We start from the raw sequence: 19,725 nt of genomic DNA, 5'->3' as shown, positions 1-19,725 counted from the left end.
GTCAAAAAATAGCATTTGATTTCTTTATCCTGATCACTTAAGATGCTATGCACGTTACACACTGATTTTTACCAAGTTATAACCAAAATGTTTTGATATTTAATAAAGATCATGAAGACAGTTCAAATACTTACATTCAAACCCACTGTCCACAGAGTTTACAGAGTCAGAATGTGATTCTTTCTTAATACAAGTCCTCAAAACTGATGTCTTAATAACATTACTGTTATCCTCTTCTCCCAGTTTGGCTTGCTGATACAAGATGTTGCATTTCACATTCTCTAATGTGGCAATAACCAAGTCTGCAACAATAAAGTATGTATTCTCCTACAAAACAGAAGCATTGACATATTGAATTCATGCAAGCCCAAGCTGCAATGATAATAAAAGAACACACATGCTTCGAAGTGAAGAATGCTGGAGAACAGAAGGGATTTCTGTTGCAGGGTGTGGGATCAAACAAAGTGCAATTGCTTTGCTACACTCCCAGCATGCCTGAACTTCAAACAAGCCAAAAGAGCTCCTTTAAACTCCTGGGTTCATTATGGCAAGGCTTATTCTACAAGGTGGTGATTCAGGAGTTATACAAGACCCCATCTGCTACTCTATAGTGTAAGATTTTGTTCTAGTGCAATCAGAAGTCTTAGTCAGAACCCTTATTCCAGAGAACAAAAGCTAAAAGGAAGCTTACACTTCTAATAGAGCTGAACCATGTTAGTACAGGACAAGGTGGTTGAAGTTTTCAAATAAATAAATAAATGTAGAATCAAAATCCCGGAACTCTTGCCAACAGTATTGTGGGTATACCTACACCAAAGGTCTTTGTCATTCAAAGCAGCAACTCACTGGGTAATTAAATGCTAGTAGAGCCTGCAAAACTCATTTCATATTCCTTGAATAAACAAAACAAAAAAATGCTATTTAAAAAAATTTAGCAGCATTAATCGTTGCACAATATTAGATTCCATTCACCAATTCTCAGTAAGTGGAGTAGCCCTGCATGCAGTAAAAGCAGCCAGCATTCAGTCATACAGTTGACAGATGGCAAGTAACCTTTGGGCCTCAAAAGTGCCGGACAATGATGATTTCCAACAAAAGAATCTAACTTTCCCAATGACATCACTATCCATCGGTTTCCCTACCATCAATATCACTGTTGACCAGAGGCTCATCTGGACAAACCACAAGCTGTATATCGAGCCTACAGATACATTTCAGAGTTTGGGTGTCCTATGGCAGAGACTTGTCACCTAACACCAAGGTCTTTCTACCATGCACAAGTCAGAAGCAACACGGAGTTTGTCTCTTACTGGTGACAATATAGGTAGAACTCAGCATGGTTTCCTTAAAGGAAATTCGTGCCTGACAAACCTATTACAATTTTTTGAGGAAATTACAAGTAGGCTAGACAAGGGAGATGCAGTGGATGTGTGGCAGTGTGAAATGTGAGGAGGATGTTATGAGGATGCAGGGTGATTTGGACAGGCTGGGTGAGTGGGCAGATGCAATTTAATGTGGATAAATGTGAGGTTATCCACTTTGGTGGCAAGAACAGGAAGGCAGATCATCTAAATTGAGTCAAGTTAGGAAAAGGGGAAGCACAACGAGATCTAGGTGTTCTTGTACATCAGTCACTGAAAGCAAGCATGCAGGTACAGCAGGCAGTGAAGAAAGCTAATGGCATGCTGGCCTTGATAACAAGGGGAATTGAGTATAAGAGCAAAGAGGTCCTTCTGCAGCTGTACAGGGCCCTGGTGAGACCACACCTGGAGTATTGTGTGCAGTTTTGGTCTCCAAATTTGAGGAAGAACATTCTTGCTATTGAGGGAATGCAGCATAGGTTCACAAGGTTAATTCCCGGGATGGCGGGACTATCACATGTCGAAAGATTGGAGCAACTGGGCATGTATACTCTGGAATTTAGAAGACTGAGAGGGAATCTTATTGAAACATATAAGATTATTAAGGGATTGGACACGCTGGAGGCAAGAAGCATGTTCCCACTGATGGGTGAGTCCAGAACTAAAGTCCACAGTTTAAGAATAAGGGGTAGGCCATTTAGAATGGAGTTGAGGAAAAACTTTTTCACCCAGAGAGTGGTGGATATATGGAATGCTCTGCCGCAGAAGGCTGTGGAGGCCAAGTCTCTGGATGCTTTCAATGAAGTGATGGATAGAGCTCTTAAAGATAGCGGAATCAAAGGTTATGGGGATAAGGCAGGAACTGGATACTGATTGTGGATGATCAGCCATGATCGCAGTGAATGGCGGTGCTGGCTCGAAGGGCCGAATGGCCTACTCCTGCACCTATTGTCTATTGTATATTTGGATTTTCAGAAGGCCTTTGACAAGGTGCCACACATGAGGCTACTTAACAAGATAAGAGCCCATGGAATCACAGAAAAGTTACATACGTGGATAGGGCATTGGCTGATTGGCAGGAAATAGAGAGTGGGAATAAAGGGATCCTATTCTGGTTGGCTGCCAGTTACCAGTGGTGTTCCACAGGGGTCCGCGTTGGGGCCGCTTCTTTTTACGTTGTACATCAACGATTTGGATTATGGAATAGATGGCTTTGTGGCTAAGTTTGCTGACGATACGAAGATAGGTGGAGGGGCCGGTAGTGCTGAGGAAACAGAGTCTGCAGAGAGACTTGGATAGATTGGAAGAATGGGCAGAGAAGTGGCAAATGAAATACAATGTTGGAAAGTGTATGGTTATGCACTTTGGCAGAAGAAATAAACGGGCAGACTATTATTTAAATGGGGAGAGAATTCAAAGTTCTGAGATGCAACGGGACTTGGGAGTCCTCGTGCAGGATACCCTTAAGGTTAACCTCCAGGTTGAGTCGGTGGTGAAGGCGGCGAATGCAATGTTGGCATTCATTTCTAGAGGAATAGAGTATAGGAGCAGGGATGTGATGTTGAGGCTCTATAAGGTGCTGGTGAGACCTCACTTGGAGTACTGTGGGCAGTTTTGGTCTCCTTATTTAAGAAAGGATGTGCTGACGTTGGAGAGGGTATAGAGAAGATTCACTAGAATGATTCCAGGAATGAGAGGGTTTACATATGAGGAACGTTTGTCTGCTCTTGGACTGTATTCCTTAGAGTTTAGAAGAATGAGGGGAGACCTCAGAAACATTTCGAATATTGAAAAGCATGGAATTGAAGTTGCCTGGTTCTGTAAAATAATGGAAGCCCTGATGAACTACAAAACTTGTGATTCCATTTGCTTTGAGTTTTTCAATCCACTTTCAAAAGATCTAAATATCCATACACTTAATTTTCAGGTTAAATATCTGTTTTAAGGTGGAGTTACATTACATGTAATCAAGTTCTGGAACTAACCAAGTCCCCACTTTCCCTCCCCAGATAATAATCAGTTCTCTTCAGATCATACCATTCACCTACACTCTATATCAAAAAGAATGCAGAGCACCCAGAGGAGAATATACAAATTCCAGACAGCACCAGGGATCAGGATTGGGGCCATGAATATCATGAGGCAGCAGTTCCGCCAGCTGCAACACTGGCTGGAGTAATGCTTATGCTTCTTTTTATCAGTTTCTTCAAGTAATTTTCCAGCCTCCTCCACAAAAAAAATCCCCAAACACTGGAGTACCAACTGATGGTTTACCTCAGTTAAACTTCCTCAGCAGATGGCCGCATTTACAAATGGATCAAAAATATTGAATACACACATTCTATAGTCAACTTTAAAACCATTTCATACTTTGGCAAAAAAAAAATGTTAGGCATAGTTGGGGACAAAATTGACATTTTTCTTGCACTAATCCCAAATGTAACCAACCAAATTTCATCAAAAAGGTTTGAAAAGTGAAGAAGAGTGATTAGTAAGTGGAATCTTCATGAAGATGAAAGATCTTACCCTTTCCTGAGCTTTGCTGGCACTGAAGCTTGGATTAGAGAGATAACTTGTGTACATAATTGTCTCTGGTCTGTTTCTCTGACAATTCCGTGCTTTGTCTGTGGAAGACAAGGCTTCATATGAGACTACAAAGTAGGAATTAGGAAAATGTAAGAAGAAATTAAGCTGTTTACTCCAAACAATGAGCACAGATTTTATCAATAGTATAATTTTAAACATTTGATTCCTGCTAAATTGTAAAAGTGAAATGTGGGAAGCACCCTCAGGTCAGGTCACATCTGCAAAATGAGAAACTGTTAGCATTTCTAATAACACAAACGAGGAAATCTGCAGATGCTGGAATTTCAAGCAACACACATAAAAGTTGCTGGTGAACGCAGCAGGCCAGGCAGCAACTTTTATGTGTGTAGCATTTCTAAATGTGTTATTGATCTGTAATAACCTTAACTCTGTTTCCCTTCTTGCTGATGCTGCTAGACCTGATGAACATCTTCAATTTTTAATTTCAGACTTCCTGCATTTGCAACTTTTTTTTCTTTGCTTTCCAGTACATCAATTGACATTTTACAGATGGCCTCCCAACTATGACTCACACTGCTAATAGCAAATTCATCACCCATTCATAAACTGCCAGCCTCTTGGTCTCTCCCGCCTCGTGTAGACTCTGAAAAGCTTCAATGACCACCCTCCTATTGTTGCTTGCAACAATAGGGACTTCAAACCTGGAGCTCAGATTGCAGTTGGTAACAATTCTCTCATTTCCTACTATAAACCTTCCCTAAAAGTTAGAGCTGCCTCAGGTTGCCTGAAAATTCAAGAAAGTGGCTTTGTTTAGCATCCCAGGAGTAACTAACTTCTGGGAATAAAAGACCGCACTGTGTTCCCTTGGTATTCAGCCGACAACAGCTGCCAGAAAGCCACCTAGAAACACAAGGCTTAGATGCAATAATTTGTTCAACGTTGGCAAGCCAGGATATTATTGCAACTGGTGCTCTAAAGAATTAACATTTTGCAGTTTGAATAGTAACACTGCCAGGACAACTGAAGACTTGACTTTCATAAATAGGCCCAGAATGTCAGGAAATCTTCAAGTGATTTATGAAGTCTGTGCTCATATTGACAACTACAATTGGGATACACAAAGATCAACAATCTATAGTCAGACAGTATCAAGTCACAATCTCCTGTGCAAAGCTAGGTTGGAACAAAATAACAATAGTTATTGGAAAATATACCACATACAATTATATTAAATCTACAGCACAGAAACTTAACTACTCCATGCCAGTCCTCACCATCCAACCTTAAGACACCTGTCTTCTTTCCGAACCACTTCTCCCCAAAATACATCAAGGAGCAGCCTAGTATGTGCGATTGGACACCATTTGCTATTTAGCCAGCCAATCTAGGGGCTTTTTAGATTGTCCAAGTTTTAGTGTCATCCCCATCAGCTCTAACCATCAACCTGATTCCATTCATACTCGTTACTTTACCCGGATAGTTGCTCCCATGAGGAGGTCGATTTCCAAGAGCAACCATCGATGGACTGCCATCAGTGAAGACTGTGCAATTGGCAGCTGTTGACTGTACAGAAAGGAGGAGTTTATTGAAGGCGTTGGAAATTACATGACTTGAGGTCAGCTCAGGTGATGCTGACAATGAATTGTTACTACACGAATAATCTTTGGACGTTGTCATTGGAATACCAACACTCTGCCGCTGTTCACCGTCTCTGCTCCAACTGTGCCAAAGCTTTTTTGCACTTGTAGACTGGAGTGAAGTCTGTGAAGAAAGCCTTGTACCAGGAGTACATTCTTCTGTAGATGGTTTGAAGCCATCATACGATTCCAACACAGATACCAGGATCTCTTTGATTGATGTTGCTTTGTTTGAGTATTGTCCTGAACTCAATGCAGACTGGCTCATGACCACTGGTCTGGAGTATTCATCTGAAACAAGAGACACAAGGGCAAGTTGAAATACTGGTAGCACTTTAAATTAATAACCTGTCTTAAAAAGGATAGATAAGTGCCAAGATCATCTCAAATTTATTCATTTGCTGTTTCCCAATACAAAAGCAATTTACAGATGTACAGTGGAGAGCTTTCTGACTGGCTGCATCACTGTCTAGTACAGGGGATTAATGTCACTGTCTAGTACAGGGGAGGGGATTAATACACAGGATTGAAGTTACAGAGAGTTGTAAAGTTAGTCAGCTCCATCATGACTACTAGCCTCTGTAGTATCCAAGACTTCAAGGAGTGGTGCTAGAAAAGTGGCTTCCATCAAGGACCCCCACCACGCAGGACATTCCCTCTTCACATTGTTACCATCAGGAAGGCATACACTCAGCAATTCAGGAACAGCTTCTTCCCCTCGGCCATCCGGTTCCTAAATAGACATTGAACCCATGAAAACTACCTCACTACTTTTTTTTTCCCCACTATTTAATATATGCATGTATACTTACAGTAATTCAGTTTTTTTCTATATTTATCATGTATTACATTGCACTGCTGCCACAAAATTAACAAATTTCATGACATATGCCAGTAATATTAAACCCAATTCTGATTTATACGGGAAATCCGCTCTCTTGGATTCAAACCCACTATATTTGTTCATGCCTGGAACCTTAAAATTAGTATCTGCTACAGAAAAGCTGCTAATGTTGGAATTAACACTGCCTTCTCAGCTTCCTACTCAGACCCCTGCTCCCCATTAAAAAGGAGGAACTGAAATTCAACATGAGCCCCTCATGTTGGAGTGGAGTGATGGATCAATAGGGAAAATTAACGTTCTTTTAAAAAGTCAGATAGAAATTTATAAATCTGCATATAGTTCTATTGGGCAGTTCCAGACTTGCTATCTCCGCCATCTCACTGCTATCAGACCGCCTCTCACTCATTATAGTACCTCATCAAGATTTCAGTAGCACTGGGTCACATGAATTCTATAGCCACAGATTACTTCCAGAATCTAATCCCATACTTGGTAAAATTAGGCTAAATGTGTTATCAAGTCAAAGAAAATGCAGTCTAATGGGTATAATGCAACTCACATTAAATTACCAGCTCAAGCAATATAGGTTCTCACAATCCAGGGTCATACCAGAAAGCAATGGTCATCGAAAGCCCCTTCTCTCCATTAGCAACTTCTTTACCCGTTACTGATTCTGGGTGGACAACTATGCTATTCCAATGTTTCAGCAAGGAATCAGCTCATTTGCTCTCCCCAGTGCCCACTGCTTCAGGTGGCTCAAAATCACCTTCTGAAGCTGGTCTTAAAGTATGTTTGTACTTCACCTCCTGTAGCAATGTCCTACAGTTTCATTTCATCCTTTTTTAAATCACCAACTGAAAAATTTGCACTCTTCCCTAAAACTGTAGCCCTCTCTTCCAGGATTCAACCCTACTGCACTTTTAAATACTTTCTCAAAGCCCACTTCACACCAAGCTCATAATAATTTCTAACGTCTATATAGAGAAAATCTCTTTTCCTGCACCACCTTCGCCCTCCACACCCTAAAGTGGTTTTCCCAACATAGGAAACCACATAGTGAGCACCAAATACAGTGAACTAGACTAGAAGAGTCAGGTTTAATATCACTAACACATGTGAAATTTATTGTCTTTGCAATTGCTGTACAATGCAATACATAAACAAAAAACAGAATTAAAGTATATATTAAATAGTTAAGTAAGTAGTGCAAAAATGAAGTTATGAGGTAGTGTTCATGGGTTCAATGTCCATTCAGAAATCGGATAGCAGAGGGGAATAAGCTGTTCTTGAGTCATTACACATGTGCCTTCAGGTTCCTGTACCTCCTTCCCGATGGAAGCAACAGAACAGAACAGAACATGCGCTGGGTAATGATGCTGCCTTTTTGAAGCATCCACAAGTCAATCACCACTTTATCTGAAAGGAGTGGTTGGGTTTGGGATGATGACAAGGGGTGAAAGGACAGTCATTGCACTCCCCACATTTGCAAGGCAAGTGGCTGATGAAGATGGAAGTGGAGATCATGGAGAAGCTGTTGAGGAAAGAATCTATTTAAAATACCGATAAGGAAAGACAAAGACATCTTTGATAGCAGCAAGTTGAAGGAAGGAGATTCTGGAATATTGTGCATTAAGCATATAATATAACCATATAACAATTACAGCCCAGAAACAGGCCATCTTGGCCCTTCTAGTCCATGCCGAACTCTTACTCTCACCTAGTCCCACCGACCTGCACTCAGACAATAACCCTCCATTCTTTTCCTGTCCATATATCTGTCCAGTTTTACTTTAAATGACAACATCGATCCTGCCTCAACCACTTCTGCTCGAAGCTCGTTCCACACATCTACCACTCTCTGAGTAAAGAAGTTCCCCCTCATGTTACCCCTAAACTTTTGCCCTTTAACTCTCAACTTATGTCCTCTTGTTTGAATATCCCCTACTCTCAATGGAAAAAGCCTATCCACGTCAACTCTATCCATCCCCCTCATAATTTTAAATATCTCTATCAAGCCCCCCTCAACCTTCTACACTCCAAAGAATAAAGATCCAATTTATTCAACCTTTCTCTGTAACTTAGGTGATGAAACCCAGGTAACATTCTAGTAAATCTTCTCTGTACTCTATTTTGTTAACATCTTTCCTATAATTCAGTAACCAAAACTGTACACAATACTCCAAATTTAGTCTTACCAATGCCTTGTACAATTTCAACATTACATCCCAAGTCCTATACTCAATGCTCTGATTTATAAAGGCCAGCGTACCAAAACCTTTCTTCACCACCCTATCCACATGAGATTCCACCTTCAGGGAACTATGCACCATTATTCCTAGGTCCCTCTGTTCTACTGCATTCTTCAATGCCCTACCATTTACCATGTATGTCCTATTTTGGTTAGTCCTACCAAAATGTAGTACGTCATATTTATCAGCATTAAACTCCATCTGCCATCTTTCAGCCCACTCTTCTAACTGGCCTAAATCTCTCTGCAAGCTTTGAAAACCTACTTCATTATCCACAACTCCACCTATCTTAGTATCATCTGCATACTTACTCATCCAATTTACCACCCCATCATCCAGATCATTAATGTATATAACAAACAACATTGGACCCAGTACAGATCCCGGAGGCAGACCACTAGTCACCGGCCTCCAATCTGACAAACAATTACCCACCACTACTCTCTGACATCTCCCATCCAGCCACTGCTGAATCCATTTTACTACTTCAATATTAATACCTAATGATTGAACCTTCCTAACTAACCTTCCATGTGGAACCTTGTCAAAAGCCTTACTGAAGTCCATATAGGCAATATCCACCACTTTACCCTCGTTAACTTTCCTAGTAACCTCTTCAAAAAATTCAATAAGATTTGTCAAACATGACTTTCCACGCACAAATCCATATTGACTGTTCCTTATCAGACCCTGTCTATCCAGATAATTATATATACCATCTCTAAGAATACTTTCCATTAATTTACCCACCACTGACATCAAACTCACAGGCCGACAATTGCTAGGTTTACTCTTAGAACCCTTTTTAAACATGAGCAATACGCCAATCCTCCAGCACCACCTCTGTTTCTAATGACATTTGAAATATTTCTGTCAGAGCCCCTGCTATTTCTACACTAACTTCCTTCAAGGTCCCAGGGAATATCCTGTCAGGACCCAGAGTTTTATCCAATTGATATTCCTTAAAAGCTCCAGTACTTGCTCTTCTTTAATCATCATAGTTTCCATAACTTCCCTATCTGTTTCCCTTACCTTACACAATCCAATATCCTTCTCCTTAGTGAATACCAAAGAAAAAGAAATTGTTTTAAATCTCCCCAATCTCATTTGGCTCCACACATAGCTGTCCACCCTGATTCTCTAAGGGACCAATTTCATCCCTCACTATCCTTTTGCTATTTATATAACCTTTGGATTTATTTTCACCTTACTTGCCAAAGCAACCTCATATCTTCTTTTAGCTTTTCTAATTTCTTTCTTAAGATTTCTTTTACATTCTTTATATTCCTCGAGCACCTCATTTACTCCATGCTACCTATGTTTATTGTAGGTATCTCTCTTTTTCCGAACCAAGTTTCCAATATCCCTTGAAAACCATGGCTCTCTCAAACTTTTAACCTTTCCTTTCAACCTAACAGGAACAAAGATTCTGTACCCTCAAAATTTCACCTTTAAATGACCTCCTTTTCTCTATTACATCCTTCCCATAAAACAAATTGTCCCAATCCACTCCTTCTAAATCCTTTCACATCTCCTTAAAGTTAGCCTTTCTCCAATCAAAAATCTCAACCCTGGGTCCAGACCTATCCTTCACCATAATTATACTGAAACTAATGGCATTGTGATCACTGGACCCGAAGTGCTCCCCAACACATACCTCCGTCACCTGCCCTATCTCATTCCCTAACAGGAGATCCAACACTGCCCCTTCTCTAGTTGGTACCTCTATGCATTGCTGCAAAAAACTATCCTGCACACATTTTACAAACTCCAAACCATCCAGCCCTTTTACAGTATGGGCTTCCCAGTCTGTGTGTGGAAAATTAAAATCTCCCACAATCATAAGTTTGTGCTTACTACAAATATCTGCTATCTCCTTACAAATTTGCTCCTCCAATTCTCACTCCCATTAGATGGTCTATGATACAACCCTAAGTGTTACTACACCTTTCCCGTTCCTCAATTCCACCCAAATAGCCTCCCTAGACGAGCCCTCTAATCTATCCTGCCAGAGCACCGTTGTAATATTTTCTCGGACAATGCAACACCTCCCCCTCTTGTCCCTCTGATTTGATCACACCTGAAGCAATGAAATCCAGGAATATTTAGTTGCCAATCACACCCTCCTGCAACCATGTTTCACTAATAGCTACAATATCATACTTCAATCCATGCTCTAAGCTCATCCACCTTTCTTACAATGCTCCCAGCATTAAAATAAATGCATTTAAGAAATTTTCCACCTTTTACTCTCTGTTTATCACTAAAGGTGGGGGAGGGGAGAGAGAAACACAAGGTGACAGGTGAAACCTCATCTTACATTTCTCTCTTTCCTTTGCCATCTTTTTCAATCTACTCATCTTTTATCTCCAGTCCTGCCGAAGGGTCTCAGCCCGAAACATTGACCGTATTTCCCCCACCCTTATTGATGCTGCCTGGCCTGCCGAGTTCCTCCAGCATTTTGTGTGTGCCGCTTAGATCAATAGGTTAATGCATATGGGTTTGTAGGCAAATTCTCCTGTGATTAGGCTAGGGTTATAATCGGGGGCGGGGGGGCGGGTATTGCTGAGCAGCACAACTCAGAGTCAGAAGGGCCAATTCCACACTGTTGTCTCCTGGGTATGACTCTAAACTGCAACCAGTGATGAGGCTCTGATTGGGGACTTCCAGAGCTTTGGGGAAAGTGGAGTTACCCCTTAGTCATTCATTGCTCCCAGGGCTGCTCTGACTCAGAACAGTAGCACCTGCAAGGGTTCCTGCTCAGGATACAAGCAAAGGCCAACGGCAGATCCAGCTGGTTCAGTAACTGAACTTATGATGGAGAAGGCAGATGAGCTACGACCTCAAATGTCAACGGCTATAGTGCAGGCGGATGAACATTTGGGAAGAGAAATGGCAATTTCTTTAGTTCGCCCAACGGTAGGCAATTGCAAACCACCGTTGTTAGATACTAGGTTTCCTAGAATCTATTTGCTAAGAAAATCATGGCCAAACTCACAAAATGTATTGCACAACAACAGTGCCAAGAGGATCTTCAAGGCAATTCTGAAGATGCTTCACTCGGTAGGGTTGATTCTGGTCAGCAGGGGATCCCCGACCATCATCAAGCTACTGCTCATAAAATTCAAGTAACACAAAAGAAAATTATTGCCACTTGGAAGGCAAGAACCCTATATCAAGCAGGAAGATTGGACAATATGATAAATGAAATTGAAAGACTAAAGATTAACATCATAGGAATTAGTGAAGTTCATTGGATAGGTGCTGGAACATGTCAGAATAGAAATAAAACACCAGTTTATTCTTGTGGAACATCCCGTACTAATGGAGTAGGAATTCTTATAGATGAAATCATGGCAAAAAGTGTTTTAGGACATTGGGCAATGTCAGAAAGAGTGTCCCTTGTTAGATTCAGAGGACAACCATATGATTTAGCAATTATACGGGTATATGCACCAACAACAGATGGAACAAATGAAGATATAGATAAATTCTATGAAGAGCTTGAACAAGCAAAGAATGGATGCAAATCTCAGGATACGGATATTGTTATTGTCATGGGAGATCCTAATGCTAAAGTAGGACAAGGTGCTAATGGAAATACCATAGGAAAATTTGGACTAGGGAAGAGAAATGAAAGAGGTGAGAAATGGGTAGAATGGTGCAAGATGAATAATACAGTAATTATGAATACCTACTTTAAAAACCATCCAAGACACTTGTGGACCTGGAAAAGTCCAGGTGATAGCACCAGAAATCAAATTAACTTTATTACTATGAACCAAAGATTTAGAAACCCAGTCACTCAATGCAAAACATATCCAGATGCAGACTGTAATAGTGACCATCACCCAGTAGTATGTCATGTAAAAGTAAAACTTAAAAAACTAAAGAAGCAAAAATCTGAACAATCCCTTGACTACTTGCAACTAATTAAAGAAAACTGAAGACAAAAATTTACAATTGAAGTAAGAAATAGATTTCAAAGTCTAGAAATGGAATCTGTTGAAGATGATAGCAATCATGTAGAAATGAAATTTAACTCTCTAAAGGATGCCTTGGTAGAATCAAAGTCAGTGATTCCTAAAAAAAGAAAAAAAGCACAAAGAATAAATGGATGACAGATGAAATCAAAAATCTAATGGAAGAAAGGAGACAGAAGAAAGCAAATCCTATAGAACACAAGTCCTTAGATAAAAAAGTTAAAAGTTTATGTCCAAAAGCCGAAGAAGAATGGTTAAACCAGGAATGTGAGCAACAAGAAAGAATCCCTATTACTGATCCAAAAAGGTTACATCAACAAATCAAGAATATCACTGGTAAAAAGCTCCTCTGTTCTTCAGGTGGATGTTTGAAAGCAAAGGACAGTACCATTATCATGGAAAAAGATGAGATTATGAACAGATGGACTGAGTATATTCAGGAATTGTTTGAAGAAGATTGAGGCAAAGAAAAAACAGAAATTAAGAAAAACATTGAAGGTCCAAGTATTTTAAAATCTGAAGTTCGTAATGCAATAAATAAGATGAAGGAAAGGAAAGGAAGCAGGTCCTGATGAACTATTAATAGAACAAATTATCACCCTTGAAGATTATGGAATTGAAAAACTTACTGATTTAATCAATGACATTTATGAGACTGGAATACCAGAAGAGATGGGGGGAAAAAAAAGTATTTATCACTCTTCCTAAGAAACATGGAGCAATAGAATGTGAATTACATAGGACCATAAGTTTAATGAGTCATATCACCAAGATACTTCTAAGAATTTTGATGACAAGAGCTAAAAGCAAGATACAAGCTGAAATAGGTAAAGAACAAAGTGGTTTTGTGAAAGACAAAGGTACAAGAAACACAATATTGATGTTAAGGATACTATCAGAATGAGTTATGCAAGTGCAAAAAGATTTGTTTGTTTGTTTTATCAACTACACAAAAGCACTGATAAAGTGAAGCACAATAATTTATTTGAAATATTACAGGAAACTCTAGATCTAGATTCGAAAGAATCAGAAATCTGTACTGGGAACAAACTGCCGTTGTAAGAATAGATGGAGAAGTGAGTCAGTTTACGAAAATCAAGAGAGGCGTTAGACAAGGGTGTGTTTTCTCCCCTGATTTGTTTCATGTGTACAGTGAAACAATATTACAAAAAGTAAGAGACATCTTGGGAATCAAAGTTGGCGGTGAAAACATCAATAATTTTAGATATGCAGATGACACTGTGTTAATTGCAAGTACGGAGGAAGAACTACAAAACTTAATTGATATAATTGTTGAAGAAAGTGCAAAAATGGGTCTATCTATCAATTGCAAAAAGACAAAATGTATGGTGATATCCAAAAAGGAGAATCCCCTACTTTAACTCATGTTTTGGTCTTGTATCAAGATAGATAATTTTTGGAAAGATGTCTTTAAAACTTTATCAAAGGTCTTTAATTTGGACCTACAACCAAACTTATTTACAGCAATTTTTGGGATCATTCCAACAGAAGCAGGATATATTCCTGTTTCCGCTCAACGGATGATAGCTTTTACAACTTTATCGGCTAGGAGAGCCATTTTGCTTAAATGGAAGGATTCTAATCCACCTACTTTTTTTTAAAATTGGCTTTTCTCCATTATGTCCTGTCTAAGTTTAGAGAAAATAAGAAGTCGGACATTTGATACATCCTTTAAATTTGAAGAAACCTGGCGACCTTTTATTCAATATTTTCATATTGTTTGATTTATTGCTCTTCCAGTTACTCTCTCAAAACTTTGAACTTGATCAGAAAGTTTCTCTTTCTTCTTGTTTTTACTCTCAGTATGGGCTGCCCAGCCTCTTTTTATTTTCCACCTTTTGTTTTCATTTATAGAGAATAGTGGGGTTCTTCTTTAAAAATATATAAAAAATTATAAAAGTTTTTTTATCTTTTCTTTTTATGAAATAAGAGAATTGATTATTTTATTTTTATTATATATTATTAGATTAATACTATGTATGATCCTGATAGTGTTTATTTTACTTTATTATGTATTGTTATCGATATAGATATTTGAGATAATTCTCTTGTTTGTACTTTTTAAATTAATAAAAAGATTGATAAAGAAAGAAGAAAGGAGAATCCTTTCTGCAGGCTGAGAATAAATGGGGAAGACATAAAACAAGTACAGAACTTTTGCTACTTAGGAAGCTGGGTGACATCAAAAGAAGAATAGGGATGGCGAAAGACACCTTTACGAGAATGAAGAGTATACTGACCAATACTAAACTAGGCATGACAACCCGCCTCAGAACACTGAAATGTTATGTTTATCCAATTATGTTATATGGCTCAAAATGTTGGACAATATCTAGTAACATGAGGAAATGAATTGTAGCAGCAGAGATGTGGTTTTTAAAGGAGGATTCAAAGAATGTCATGGATGAAATGAATATCTAACGAGGATGTCATGAGCAGAGCAAACACAAAAACAGAAATAATGTATGAGATCATGAAAAGGCAACATAACTTCATTGGGCATGTGATTAGGAAAGAGGAGTTAGAATGCACTGTAATTATGGGAAAGATTGAAGGGAAGAAAGCAAGAGGAAGACAAAGACAAATGATGATGGAGACAGCAGCCAGAGAACTGGAAATGAATACCAATGAATTGATCCAGTTGACCCAAAACAGGAGTTTGTGGGCCATGGCAGTCAAAGCTCAAACTGGGCATGGCACCTGATGATGATGATGATGATCTCACTAAATGAACAAAGAAAACACCATAGAATCAATGAAAAACTATACACAAAGACTGATAAGCAATGTGCAAAAAAAAATAAATAATATTGAGAACAGGTTGTAGAGTCCATAGATAGTGGATCAGTTCAGTGTGAGGGAGTGAAGTTACCCACATTGTTTCAGGAGCCTGAAGGGTTGAATGTTAATAACTGTTCCTGAACCTGGTGGTGTGGGACCCAAGGCTCTTGTACCCCTTTCCCATCTTCATTTTCTCTCAGCACACGCACAAGATTCAACCATTTCGGATGAGGAACCTTACCAGTGTGATCAGAGCTGGCTAGTTCTGAAGAAAAAAATCAGCAGTTTGTAACATTCCTGTTTATTTCCTGCCTCTCCCCAGCCCTCAGCCTTCTGGGTACGGCCAACATTCTCTCATTTCATACTTATAATGGCCATGTTCTCCATTTTGGTTCCTGTATTTGGTTTTCTTGTCTCCTCAATCTTTAATTCACCGGAACAGCTGCAATTAACATGCCACACTTCTTCAGACAGCACCAACACATTGTCAGTCAAGCTCTCAAAATCTCTACCCCATCACAGACTTTTCTTCTTCATCTCTCTCCTTTGCAATTTAAGACTTGTTCGAGCTCTAAACACTTTTCTTCATTTTCCCTTTCCACCTCCACAGCTGCAAGTCCAATCTGCTGAGCATTTCTGGCATCTATGCCTTTTCATGTAAAAGTTTTACCATTTTACCAGGAGAATGTTGATATTTCCTTTCCCACAAATATCTAATGAAATACTTGAAAGATATCTCCACATACCAATTCTTGACACTTTTCACTTTGTAGCAAGACAGTCACTAGTCTCATAGGGCTCCTACAGGTTATTATATACAGTACTGCAAACTCCAGACAATTAGGGGCGATTAGTCAAATGGTGAGCCTGATTCAGTCAACACCAAGTGAACCCATGTTTCTGCATTTGTCTAAGTAAAAGGAGTTCTGTGTGGAGCAGCCAGACTCAATACAGTGATCAATTAAACAAATAATACAGAAAATACCTATTTCCTAAAATAAAAACAACCTTCTGGCTAGGATCAAGTGTTAATACACACAAGAAGCCAAGTAGACTTAGTACTGAAGAGCATTGCCAATCAGTTACAAGAACTTTCAATCAGTTAAGTACTCCACCCCAATATCACTCTGACATCCTACATGTGCAGAGATGCTGTAGAGAACAACAGCTGAATTTCTGACTAGCTATATTCCAGTCCTTCTAACATTAATATTTTGTCTGCTTATAGCCCTATCAGTACTTCTTTTTCAATGTATTCCCACTACTAGTATAAGTTTTTAAAAACCTCAGCAATTTGGTTTGCACCCAGTTACAGACATTCTCTTTCTCTCTCCTTCCTCCCACCCATCACCTCTTTACAACTTCAGCCTCTAACTTCTCCAGTTCTAATGAAGGGTCTAACTCCATTTCTCTTTTTGCTGACTATCTCTGACAGACATGGTGCTTTTCAGCAACCTTGTTCAGGTTTAGTACATGTTTGACACCACAGTAACAGAATATAATAACTGGCTCATTAAAACAAGATCTAGACAGATTAGATAGGAAGTAGTCTCTACAAAATACAAACAAGAGAAAATCTGCAGATGCTGGAAATCTGAGCAACACACACAAAATGCTGGAGGAACTCAGCAGGTCAGGCAGCATCTACGAGAAAAGAAGGATTTCACCCAGAATAATTGACTGTACTCTTTTCCTAGATGCTGCCTGGCCTTCTGAGTTCCTATCGCATCTTGTGTGTGTTTCTACAAAATACACTTCAATTTGTCATTCCACTAGATTGCTAAAAAGATTAAAACAATTACCTGCTAATACTGACGAGCCCAGCAACTGGGGCAAAGGACACAGGGTTTTCAGATGGAACCCTGAAATAGAGATATTCTCTGCCTCAGCTGCAGGAGATAGATTATTCTCTCTTCCCAGCTGTTAAGAATACAGAGAACAAATTCAGATTTACACAAAATGCAAATTATCCACTAGTAATTAAATCAATGAAGCTCTAACGAGGTCTGGATTAGGGAAAGGAGCACTTCAACCAAACAATTTGATTGGTGTAAAACTAAGTGGAAAGAGGTTTTAATCAATCATATGATCATGACCGAACCTCCTTTAAAGGAACACCATTAACAGTCAATAACGATTTGATAAGTATTTTGTTCATTTAGTTCAGATTACCGAAATGTGTTTCTCCCAATCCCTTGGTTGAAGTAACTTTACAACTCTTATGGTTCTTCCCATTTCCAGATTTTCCAAACCTCATGTCAACAAAGACATTGCCCCTTTAAGATTGTTTAGGTTAGACATTTTAAATCAATTATCCTCTCCAATTTACTATTCCAATCAGCATTCTTCACTGAAAATTAAAGAGGTATGTTTAACTTTACTTCTCTGCAGAGATTGACCTTATACTGTGTAGATTCTGTATCTTTCTTTAAAGTTGTGAATAAACTATTTATATTAAATTCTAATTTCAAGATGGATATACTGCTGTGGCAGTAAAACATATCTGTTAACAATAACCAACTTTCAACTGAAGAAAAGTTGAAGCAGTATTATATTAGTTTCAGTATTTCATTATCCATCAGAATGTCTGGTCTATAGGATTTTCTGTTTTAATTTCAAAGTAATCCTTTGAGTTATTGTAATATGATCACTAAAACTATTGCTTGCTTATATTTTTTTTTCAGGCTTTTCACCCAGCATGTCCCCAAAGCTGAGCCATTTCTGTTCAAAAGGCTGGACAATGAAACAGTTACCTACCCACTCATCACGAGAACAAATGGATTTTTATTATTTGTCAAAGCCACAGATAATCTCAACCAGCAAAACACCAACCCAGTCGATTCAGTGTTCAATCTCAATCTCAATCCATTTGAGACCAATTACTCACATTCAACAGGCTCTCACCACCAGTGGATTGCCACTGGTAAAATCTGTAACTTTTTCCAAATATCAATTTTGCACATAATCTCACAGACAAAGATAAGGAACTGGCATCCTCACCTTCAAATCAGAAACACACAACATCAAAACAGGCCCTTCCATCCATCAAGTCCGCCTTGATCATTAATGACCCATTTACACTATCTCTACATAAATCCCTATATTTTATTCTCCCCACATTTACATCAATTACCCCCAGAGGGCAATTGTCTACACATGAGAGGCAATTAAACTACCATCCTGCGAGTCTTTGGGAGGAAAGTGGAGCACCCAGAGGAAACCCATGTGTTTAGAGGGAGAATGCGTAAACACAGATAACAGGATTGAACCTGATGCTGTGAGGCAGCAGGCTGTGCTGCCCTATGTTAGACCCGCAGTAGCAGAAAGAAGAACTGGTAGCATAACAACTTCCGATTTTCCAGAGTGGTTGCTCAACACCTGATGACTTGGATAAGTTTTAACCAAGAGACTGCCAGTGTAGAAGTGAAATAGGTGCCATAATACCAGCTTCCCAAAGTATTCTAAAGATTGTCCTTTTCTATGAACAAAGAACATTCTGCTCAACCAGAATTCTCCTCCCAGTCTATAAAAGGAAGACTTCAGCTGAAGTTCAGATTGGATAGAGAGTTTGGTGCAAATTACTTGGGAGTCCTTGTGCAGAACACCCTAAAGGTTAACTTGCAGGTTGAGTTAGTGGTGAGGAAGACAAATGCCATGTTAGCATTCATTTCAAGATGTCTTGAATACAGGAGCAAGGATGTGATGCTGAGGATTTATAAGACACTGGTGAGGCCTCACCTTGGGTATTGTGAACACACCTTGGGCCTCTCATCTTGGAAAAGATGTGCTGGCATTGGCGAGGGTCCAGAGGAGGTTCACAAGGATGATTTCAGGAATGAAAGGATTATCATACAAGGAACGTTTGATGGCTCTGGGTCTGTACTCGCTGGAATTTAGAAGGATGAAGAGGGATCTCATTGAAACCTTTCGAATGTTGAAAGGGCTAGAGAGAGTGGGTGTGGAAAGGATGCTTCCCAAGATGGGAGGGTCTAGGACAAGAGAGCACAGCCTCAGGATAGAGAGGCGTCCATTCAAAATAGAGATGCGGAGAAATTTCTTCAGCCAGAGGATGGTGAATTTGTGGAATTTGTTGCCATGTGCAGCTGTGGAGGCCAGGTTGTTGAGTGTATTTAAGGCGGAGATTGATAGGTTCTTGATTGGACATGGCATCAAAGGTTACAGGGAGAAGGCCAGGAACTGGGGCTGAGGAGGAGAAAAAAAATCAGCCATGATGGAATGGCGGAGCAGACTCAATGGGCCAAATGACCTAATTCTGCTCCTATGTCTTGTGGTCTTATGGAC

The 19,725-nt window shown here is 39.4% G+C and overlaps 1 protein-coding gene across 4 annotated transcripts in view; it reads right to left on the bottom strand.

The window, feature by feature from the left end:
* The window catches only part of rubcnl (rubicon like autophagy enhancer), a 108,527-nt gene that overhangs the window by 27,616 nt on the left and 61,186 nt on the right, over positions 1 to 19,725 (bottom strand). For 3 of the 4 annotated variants that reach the window (XM_072262337.1, XM_072262336.1, XM_072262338.1), the window contains 4 exons: positions 17,226 to 17,343; positions 5,381 to 5,836; positions 3,888 to 3,985; positions 135 to 327 (listed from right to left, as the gene is read on the bottom strand). In XM_072262337.1, the coding sequence (XP_072118438.1) occupies positions 135 to 327; positions 3,888 to 3,985; positions 5,381 to 5,836; positions 17,226 to 17,343 (865 nt within the window). The remainder of the gene's footprint in view (positions 1 to 134; positions 328 to 3,887; positions 3,986 to 5,380; positions 5,837 to 17,225; positions 17,344 to 19,725) is intronic. The other variant, XM_072262339.1, reaches the window with a different exon arrangement.

The sequence above is a fragment of the Mobula birostris genome, chromosome 6 (assembly GCF_030028105.1).
Source record: "Mobula birostris isolate sMobBir1 chromosome 6, sMobBir1.hap1, whole genome shotgun sequence".
Lineage (NCBI taxonomy): Eukaryota > Metazoa > Chordata > Chondrichthyes > Myliobatiformes > Myliobatidae > Mobula > Mobula birostris.
Note: the sequence above shows the minus strand (reverse complement) of the source record. Positions and strands in the feature narration are given on the sequence as shown.